The following is a 10,216-nucleotide window of genomic DNA, read 5'->3' as shown; positions in this document are numbered from 1 at the left end:
AGGCAGCCTGTAGTATTTTTGTTGTGATTCTGGAGTAAGTTTTTGGGACTCTGATCCATGGATTTCATATGTTTTGGCTTTCAGTTTCCTGTAACATGTTGGATCTCATGGATTTCAGCAATTTGCCCAACCATGAGCTGATGCAAAATCGTTTCCCCCCAAGACACAACATCCCCACCCACATTTACTGAGAATATTGAGAAACTTAAAGCTCAATCCTAAAAGATGTGTGGCTGGACCAAGCCTGGAGCCACCAACGTGTGACAATTCCCATCTGTCCAACGGGGGCTGAGTGATAAAAGGGATCAGGACCCAGACCAGGGCAGAGAAGGATTAAAACACATCCTATGTGTTTTCCAACTGGATGGGAATGTGCAGAGTACAGCCCCAGGTCTGTTCCGGAGGTGGAGCCCACCCAGACCATCTGCCCCAGCCTTTTGCAACACTCTGAGCATCTCTCTCGTATCCAAGTGACCCAAAATGTCTTTTCTAAATTAAGATCCCAACCACGACGCCGTGCTCCACTTCCTTCCCCCTCAACACATCTGCTGCTGACACTGAAAATTTCTTTTCACCTCATTTTTAGGCTTTGTTTTCAGGCCTGGGGCTGTACAGAATAAAGAGGGAAAGAGGCTTCTGTGTTCCTCTGGAATTAGGGATGTGAGAGTCAAGCAGGAGAAGAATGAAGATATCCAAGAGAGGATGTGCTGCTGTGTCAGAGGCAGATGCTCCAAGCCCTCCAAACCCTAATATGGAAAAATAGCTCTATTTTAAGACTGGAAAAAAAGTGCACATGATAGGTTTGAGATGAGAAATAATTTTGGAGTGATATTGAAAATGATATCTCTGCTGCTGTACTTCAGCACTGCCAGGCTCATTCCATAATTAATAACTCCTTCAGATGGAGTGACTTTCCTTTGAGGGTGCAGAATTAAACATTTAAATCCCTCTCTGTAAATACAAGGCTGTGGCAGAGCTCTCCAGAAGCCTTGCAGCTATGCTCTAATGTATATTTATATTCTAGATAAGTATTTTTAGCAAGAACTACAAGTCCTCTCTGTATTTGATGACATCAGAGCTCTGTTTTAAATGCAATGTCCCGACTGTAAAAAAAAAAATCCCCTTCTTTTTCCTGCTCTTGGAATATTGCAATAATTTCTGCCCTTGTCTCATCTCTCTTTCACGCTTAATGTGGGTTCCAAGAGAGCTGTGTGGGGCTTTTTTCCTCTCTCTTGCTCCAAATAATGATAAAATATATAAAATTTTAAAATAAAGAAGCAGCCAAACAGCTCCTGGTGTTTTCCACCCCTGCAATTGGGGCATGCTGGGATAACAGCCACCACTCATGGCCTGACCAGTGTCCTGCTGTGGAAAGCAACCAGAAATGATCCCGGCTGGAAAACCCAGTCCTTTAAATATTAATCCCGCTGTTCCCATGATGCTTCTCTGGGAATCCTGCTCAGGGCAAACCAGGGTTGAACCTGAGTCTTCCTTCAGTTTAAATCCCAGCTGAGTGTTTTGTCTTTCCAGGGAAATGATCTTTTGGAATGCCCACTCCACCTTCCGGAATCACAAGAAAAGGCTACTCGAGGCTCATACCTAGCCCTGATTTTTGGCTGGAGGTGGGACTCAACAGGGTATCCCAGATGGAATATCCTCACTGATGAGCCTCTCTTGTTCTTTACTCTAATTTCTGGGTGGAAAAAAGCACTTCAGGTTTGTAACTGGAAGCAGGAGATGCAGATCAGGGAAAAAAAATCTTCCCTGTGAGGGTGCTGAGGCCCTGGCAGGGGTTGCCCAGAGAAGCTGTGGCTACCTCATCCCTGGAAGTGCCCAAGGCCAGGTTGGAAAGGGCTTGGATAGTGGGAGATGCCCCTGCCCATGGCAAGGGGTTGGAATTTGATGATCTTGAATCTCCCTCCCACCCAAACCATTCCACGACTCTGCGTACCTCTAGCGCTGCCCCACATTTGCAGAAGGGCTGGAAGGCGGTGGAAAAGGCAATTTTTTTTTTTGACCAGATAAAGCATAAGGCACTGAGGAATGCCCTCAAATCTGGAAATAAAATATCTACATGTGCTGGGAAGAACAAGCCCTCAGAGGGACAAGTAAAATCCTTCAACAGAGCAACGTCAGCGCTGGATTCTGCTGGCTGTGAAGCCTCACCCCAGCAGGGCCGAGAGGTTGCAGGTCTTTTTCTGGCCCTTTGGAGACACATTTTCCTCTGTTCTATTTTCTCCAGCCTATATTTAAACTTGTCCCTCCCCGTGTCCACTCGACCCAGTGACGCAAAAATCCAGCCAGGCCTTTGAATCTCCTGCATTTCCTGGGGCAGCGGCGCTCACTGGGTTTAACTCCTAAGGGGCAAAGGGGAAGGATAAATAACAGCAATAACCAAAGAAACAGCAAATTCGATTTTTTTAAGTGCTCCCAGTGACGCCTGTTCAGCCTTGTGGCTGCCACAGTGTGAACAGGTGACTTGTAATGCAAAAAAAAAAGGCCATTTTGTACCCCTGTGTGAAGGGTTTGTCACCTCTCCTAATCAAGGAATGTATTAGAGGTGCTTTGAAGATAAAAATCTTCAGCTTCTGAGCTGAAAAAAGCTTCTGAGTCTGTTTTGGCTCCAGCAGAAACTCGTGGCAGGTAAGTCCTGGGGGACAGGAGGCTGGGAGGGGCAGGATGCTCACAGCCAGCACTGGTGACACGAGGGGACAGTCCCCACAGGGAGCACTTTGGCAGCGCAGCATGGTCACTCCCACTCTCCTGTTGGCTTCCCTGCTGAACTCAGGCACTTTCTCTTTTGCTCCCTAAAACCCTCCCAGTTGTCCCAGTGGATATCCCAAAAGTGCCTCCTCTCCCACTGGACTGTATTTTACCCTTCTCCTGCTTCTTTTCCAGCAGGGATAGCCTTAAATCTGGCTTTTCCAAGGAGGATTTTTGCACTCCTGTGCTCATCCCTGTGTGTGGTTTTCTCCCTGTCTGGCACAGGGCAGTCTGGGAGCTGAAAAACAAGCCAGAAACCCCCTCCCTGCACCCTGTTCTGCCTCACACTCCTTTCCCACGGGAATATCGAGTACAAAAGAAAGATGCTGCAGGCTGAAAACCAGAGAATCCAACTTTATTTACGAAATTCTCACCCAGAAGGGAGCCCTCACCCTCCCAGTCCTTCTGTACCCAGACCCTGCCCCATCCACGGGTGGAAAGCAGAGGCCAGGATCCTGCAGAAAATGTGGAAGGGCTGCTGGAGACAGAGCTGGAAGCCAGGATAAGAAAAAGGAATGTGATCTGAGGATGGCAAGGATGGAGTTTTGTTTCTGGCCTGACACATCTGGCTGGTTTTGAAGCAGGGAAAAACAGAACAGACGAGTGGGAAGCAGGGGCTGGTGGAATACTGGGATTTGAGTAACTTCCAGCTATTATCCTCTCCATGGCACTTGCTCCCTGTAGATCTCAGCATTGCCAGGGGGTTTTCAATGTTTTAGTGGAGCTCTGAGGGTTTCGCCTCCAGGAAAAAGGGCTCACCATCCTCCTGAGCTCTGCCAAGGAATGCAAAATTGTCAGAGTTTTCTTCTAAATGGTACCAAGACCGACCTTGAGAAACTATTCCCTCTGTGCAAGGAGGAAAAAGAGCCCCCTACTTTGTTTTCTTGTGAAAAGAGAGTGGAAAAGGGAAAAAAAAAAATATGATAAATAGACTTTGCCACAGAGGAGGTTGCAGGGATGCTGTGAACACACGAGGATGGTGCACGGGGTGTATCCAGTCCTCCACTCTACCCTTACTCCCCCATCATCTGGATGATCCCTTGCAATAGGAACAGAGGGAATGGCAAATTTCCTGCCTCTCTGTGAGCTGGCCACACCTGGTTCATTCATATCTGCTTCCACTCCAGCTGCTTTTGCAGCAGACAGGGCCTCAGAAACAATCCCACATCTGCTCCAAGCAAATCCCAGCTGGGATCCCAGCACTTACAAAGGTTTTTCTCCAGAGCTGAGGGTCCGGGATAACCATTATTTTCCCTATCCTGCAGTTTCTGCTCTGAAGGGATGAAGGGAGGGCAGAGTAAGAGAAGAATTTGCTTGGAATAATCTTGAAAACATCTGGAAAGGGAAATCTGGGAGCTCCAACTGCAACCTGAGCTCGGGCAGAAGCTGAGGCGGGGGCGTGTTTGTCTGGCCAAACTTGGAAATTTGGGTTGCAGGTCTGACCTACCCTGGTCTGTCAGTCCAGGGGGCGCTCTGAGCTTTCCAAAAATCCATCCCGTTCCCACATGGAAGCTGAGCCCTTCTGAACTCATTCCTTAGTTTATCCTTGGCATTAAGCTCCAGATCTCTGTAGTTGCCACTCAGGAAGTAACTGGGCCCAGATCCATCTGCTCCTCTCAGTCAGACATGGCACAGGATTCCCAGAGAAGCTGAAGCTGGATCCCTGGATCCCTGGAAGTGTTCCAGGCTAAGTTGGACAGGGCTTGGAGCACCCTGGGATAGTGGAAGGAGTCCCTACCCGTGGCAGGGGGTTGGAACTGGATGATCTTGAAGGTTCCTTCCAGCTCAACCCATTCTCTGAGGATCCTGAGGACCAGAAGCAGCTGAAGGTGAGGAACATCTGCTAAAACAGCTGGAAACTGGAGATTTGAGGGGTTTAAGTCCAGGTGCCCAAACTCTTGGCTTGAATCCAGCGTTGAAGGTCGGGTGAAGCCACATGTCAGAGAAGAAGGATGTTCCCAAAGCATCTAAGAGTTCATGAGGCAGCTTGGCAGGGGGAGTGGTGGGCTTTCAGCTGGAGCTGGGGCACTTGTGACCTCACAGGGAGCACTGGAGGACCGTGCCAGCCACCATGGCCACCAGACCCAGCGCTGCGGGGCTGCTCCTCACCCCACTGCTGCTCCTGCTGTCATCCGTGCACAGGTCGGTGTAGCAGCAGGATTTGGGCTTTTGGGCCCCTATCCCGTCGTAGGAGAGGCATTCCTCCTCACAGTCTCTGGTCACGGTGATGTTGCCAAAAAAGGGATAACCTGGGAGAGGCGGATTGGAGAGCAGGAGGAGGTGAGAGAGGGGGAAAAATAGGGAAGGAAAATGGGATTGAGAAACACTGACAGAGGAGGTGTTGGACATCCCTAATCCATGGGTGCCTCTAAGCCAGCCCGTTTTTTGTGGGAACAGGTCTGCCAGCTCTTACTGCTGAATCTCTCTCATCTTCCTGCTCCTTCCAAAATCATTCCAGCATGGACAAGGGACACAATTCCCTGTAGATGTTTGAGCTGTCTATAAATTCAGGGACCATAGAGATATTGGGGTAGGAAAGGCAACACAGAGGGAACAAGCGCAGTGAGTCCTGATAATTCACTGTGAGGCTCCAAATCTGATGGATTTCTCTCCTTCCCTCTCTAAAGTGGGATAATTTCTCCTGGGTTTTTACAGAGACATTAAAGGGTAATTCAAGCTGGGACTGGGATGGGGAGAGGGAAGTTTGGCCAGCAGATTGAGGGAAGGGATTCTCCCCTTCTGTTCTGGTGAGACCGCACCTGAAGAGTGGGAGCTTCAGGTGCTGGAGAGGGACTTGGGATGAGGGATGGAGGGACAGGACACAGGGAATGGCTTCCCACTGCCAGAGGGCAGGGATAGATGGGATTTTGGGAAGGAATTCTTGGCTGTGAGGGTGGGGAGGTCGTGGCACAGGTTTCCCAGAGAAGCTGTGGCTGCCCCATGCCTGGAAGTATCCAAGGCCAGGTTGGATGGGGTTTGGAGCAATCTGGTCTACTGGAATGCAGGGGTTTGGAGTTCAATGACCTTTAAGCTCTCTCCCAACCCAACCCATTGTGGAATTCTCGTATTTCTCCCCGGGGCCCCTCAGGGGCAGTGGTGGGACTCACCTGTCTCCATGGAGTGCAGCGTCGTGGTGCACACGGTGGCTTTCGGGGGACACATGATGGCTGTCCTGCACTTGGAAATGTCTGTGGGCTCCTTGCACGTGTAACATCGCAGGGACTGGGCTGCAGAGGGGACAGAAGGGCTCTGAGGTGACACAGAAGGGAAAACAGACCCAAATCTGCGTCTTTCTGACCAAAATGCAGCAGTGTCCAAAATAAAGCGTGTCCGGAGGCAATGGCAAAGCTTGGATATGCCAGGGGGGAAAAGAGCAAATCCCAGCACTGGAGGACAAGGGTGGTGTAGCAGGAGCTGGGCCTGAGCATGACTTTGGAGGCTCAGCAGCCTGGAAAAGTGGGATTTAGAGGGACCTCAGCTTGAGCTTTGGTTGGTCTGAGTATCCCCTGTAAGAGTTCAGCCTAGAGAAGAGGAGGCTGAGGGGAGATTTTTGGGATCTACAACTTCCTCATGAGGGGAAGTGGAGGGGCAGCACTGATCTCTTCTCTCTGGGGCAGTGACAGACTCCAAGGAAATGGCCTGAAACTGTGTCAGGGGAGGTTTAGGTTGGATATCAGGAAAAGGTTCTTCCCCCAGTTAGGCTCACCAGGGAATGGTCACGGCATCAAGAGCTCAGGAAGAGTTTGGACAACATTCTCAGGCACAGGGTGGGATTGTTGGGATGTCCTGTGCTGGGCAAGGAGTTGGACTTTGATAATCCTTGTGGGTCCATCAGGATATTCCATGATGGTAAAAACCAGCCCAGCTCCTTCTGCTGAGAGCAGCATCCCCCAGCTGTGACAGCGACAGCTCCCCCATCCCTCCCCTCACAGCAACATCTCCTTCCTGCTCGTTTAAGGGAAATTCTGCAGGAATCGGTAACTGAGAGCAGGATTAAAATTTCAGAGCTGTATCAGAGATCCTGAGGGCTGAGTGTGGCCTCAAAACCGCTCTCACCATGGGCTACTGCTGCTTTTTGAAGAGGTGATGTACAAACCCTTGCTGGCTGCCACCTGAGGGAGGGACATCTCTAAATATGCAAATTGTGGTCACAGCAGCTCTCAAAACCCTCAGTTTGAGCGCTGTCCATCCACAGCCAGCAGACACCAAGAGTGTGGATTTTCCAAAGTCCTGCTGGTGTGGCTTGATGACAAAAACCAGCCTGGCTTGAGATTTTCTATCCTACTCTCCTTCCACCGGCTGAAAAACAACCTGCAAGCGTCCAGTGCCATCTATTGGTAAAAATTCGCACCGAAGCTGTTTTTTTCGTTCCTGTTCTGTTGTCAGAGGAACTTCTGGGGTTTTGTGATAAGGATAAATATTTTTGAAGGCATTTGCTTGAACACCTGACTTCAGAAGGAATTTTCAAAGCGTCTACTCCTCGCAGCAGCTCCTTTGGAAAATTCAGCTGTGGGGTAGAGCCTACACAGTGCAAAACTTCTCTGTCTCATTCCTTAGCTCTTGCTAAGGAATTCAATTCAAAGAGACAATTCCATGTCTCTTTGCAGAAGTTAAAAGGATTTTTTCATGGGAATATTTCAATTTTCTTGTGGCCATGCTCCCTGTAAACAAGGGTGGCGGAGCCATCCCCATTTATCCCAGCTCAGGACCTCACTAGATCCCTTCCCAATGATCCAATCCATAAAATTGTTATATATTTTAACAGAGGTAAAACATTATCAACAATCATTTGGATGTCTGTGGATGTGTAGGAGGGATGGATGGACAGGGCAGTTCTGGCTTCAGGCTCTTGAGAAACAGCCCTGCAACCCTTGGGGTGAGGTGGTTTCCATTTACAAACCTCCACATTTTCATGGATGAGCTGGGAAGTGCCTTGGGGGAATTAATCCCAGTTAAAAGCATGTTCAAGGAAGGAAAACCTCAACCCCCTCATCTTTCACTGACTCCGGGTGGGGCATTTAAAGCACATGGGTTTTGTGGGAAGGTTGCATGGAAGAGGAAAGCCCAAATCCATAAGGACCGGGACAGGAGAACTGAACAGAGATAGCTCTGCATCCTGATCTGAGCCAATAATTCCCTGTTCCTCACTGTTCCTTCTATTCCTTGATATCAAGCCTCAGGAGTATGAATGGTCACAGACACATCCCTCAGCCACAACAGGGATGCCTAGACCAGCTGCTTCCCTCTGGATCACCCCCCAAAAAATTATTTCTGCCTGATTTCAACTATGAAGCAAATGGGGTTGGTAACTCTGTTTCCATAAAATTCTTTGAGACCTTGGGTGGCTTCTCAGAAATTCCGTTAAATCCAAGACAGGAATTCAGATGGAGATGTTTGATCCCTGTCCAGGCTGCCTTTCCCTTGAGTTCTTCCAGGGTCCCATGAAACAGCCTGAGGATCTCTGGGACCCATGGGCTGTGGGTTAAACCCCTCTGGGGTGGTGTCACCCCTGGAATGCCTGTTCCAGGCAGGGATGTGGCTGCAGTTGGTCAGATCTTCATGAAGGAAGGACACAGTGGTGGCCAAACCCTGCTGCCAGGCTTGCCCAAGATCCAGACCCATCACAGACCCAGGGGAATTTCCCATTTCCACCTATCTCCTGGAATAAGGGGAAATCCTGGAGCTGGGGGTTTAATAAAACTTTCCAATGACCTTGGAGTTATTTCTCATACCCCCACCTTAATCTATATTGAAGTTTCACCTTCTGGCTTTCAGCACTTCCAGCAGCTAGCTGGGAGGTTTTAAGGATGTCAGGAGTTTGGGATGAACATTCCTGAAGGGACAGGGTGGCAGCTCAGGTAGAGGCTGGCACTTCAAGCCCTTGCCCAGGCTGGTCCTGACCTGTGCCTTGTGGTTGTCCCCTCCATCCCTAGGTGTGGGTGACAGGCATCCAAAGGACCTGCATCGCTCCCAGTCAGGCATCACAGCTCTTCCCACCAGGAATGCATCTCCCCTTTCCCATTTCACCCTCTCCTTCGACCTTCTTCAATACAAAAGGCATCACTTCCCCTACCTGGGGGTTACCAGGTCTTTCCCCTCCCTGCCCTCCCAGGAATATCCCAGGGTGGGGGGCCCTGGAGTGTTGGGAATGAAGAGCTCTTACCCAACTCCATGAATGTCAGGCCCAGCAGGAATCCCACCAGAAGTTTCTTCATGCTGAGAGCAGATCCAGGCGGCCAAGACAGGTCCAGAGAGCTTCTCCCAGGCAGCTTTATATGTTTTCCCCCCCTCCACCACCTCTGTTGTTGATCCTGTGGGCGGATTCCTTCGGGGTGATCAGGGGAAAGCCCAGCTCCAGTCTGGATTGGGATTTGCAGAGGAACGAGTTCCCTGATGAGGTGACATCACCGCAGCGAGCAGACTCCTGCCATGCCTCGGCTCTTCCCCAGGTTTATGTCCCGGGGCTGGTCCCATGGAGAAGCAAAAACACGGCTGGCACTGCAAGGTGTGGCCCCATGCCAGGGCTTGGATGGGGAATGTGACAAGGTTTGTTTGCTCCTTTCAGTCTGGCTCCACGAGCCCAGAGCTGGCTTGTGTCACAAGTGTTGCACTGGCCAACAACTGTCAAGGGGCAAGTGACAGCAGGCTGGGCTTCCACATGCTTTGGAGGAATTATTCCACGGGCTGGCAGGACTGGGGTTGCCCAGAGATGTCTGTGTTCCCAAACACAGTTCAAATTCAAGCCTGGTTTCTGGATCCCTTGATTACTAATTGAGCTCCTGGGCATGGGAATCGCTTGGAGGCCAGTGGGATATGGTGCTTCCAAGTCTGGAATTGGGGTAAGTCATGTGGTCTCAGGTCCTGGGTCATGCTGGCAAAGCAGGACACAGCCTTCCTTTTTAAAGCTATCAATTATTTACCAAATTTTATCCTGAAGCTGGGAAATAAGCCCAACATGGAGCAATTAATCCATTTTCCCACTCCAGCACCTCCCTGATAGCAAATTTCACTTTATCCACGTCAAGGCAACCCTTTCAAATGTCATAATTTATTTTGTATCTTATAAATATTTGGGGAAACAGCTTCAAATGCTCAGAGCTGGGGAGAAATTATTTACTTCTCCCTTTGGACTGAGCCACTGGTATTTTATATTTCACAGGAAAAGCTGATAGACTTTTTGCTGGGTTTGTTGTGATCCAAATTGGAAAATCCTGGTGTTGTGCAATTTCCCATAAAACAGCTGAATAAGCCAAAGAGGCAAAGTTTGTGAATCACGGGAGCACTTGGAGATTTTAGGGTTGGAGATGAGGTGAGTGAAGGAGCTTTAATGAGGTGCTTTGCCTGTCACAGACTTGTGACACGTGGGAATATTTCTGCCATTCCCGGCAGCCTCTCCTTCTTCCCAGACGGAGGATGGTTCCCAGTAAACTGAGAAGCGTTGCTAACGAAAATT

The 10,216-nt window shown here is 49.6% G+C and overlaps 1 protein-coding gene across 1 annotated transcript; it reads right to left on the bottom strand.

The window, feature by feature from the left end:
• Window positions 1-3,379: 3,379 nt before the first annotated feature.
• LOC128818895 (ly6/PLAUR domain-containing protein 2-like) lies at window positions 3,380-9,000 on the bottom strand. Its single transcript, XM_053998628.1, has 3 exons — window positions 8,927-9,000; window positions 5,871-5,990; window positions 3,380-5,012 (listed from the first exon to the last, which is right to left on the bottom strand). Exons 1-3 carry the CDS (start codon window positions 8,976-8,978, stop codon window positions 4,801-4,803), a joined length of 384 nt encoding a protein of 127 aa, XP_053854603.1. The 5' UTR covers window positions 8,979-9,000; the 3' UTR covers window positions 3,380-4,800.
• Window positions 9,001-10,216: the final 1,216 nt, after the last annotated feature.

Source organism: Vidua macroura, chromosome 1 (assembly GCF_024509145.1).
Source record: "Vidua macroura isolate BioBank_ID:100142 chromosome 1, ASM2450914v1, whole genome shotgun sequence".
NCBI lineage: Eukaryota > Metazoa > Chordata > Aves > Passeriformes > Viduidae > Vidua > Vidua macroura.
The sequence above is the reverse complement of the archived record's forward strand: the minus strand, read 5'-3'. Positions and strand labels throughout refer to the sequence as shown.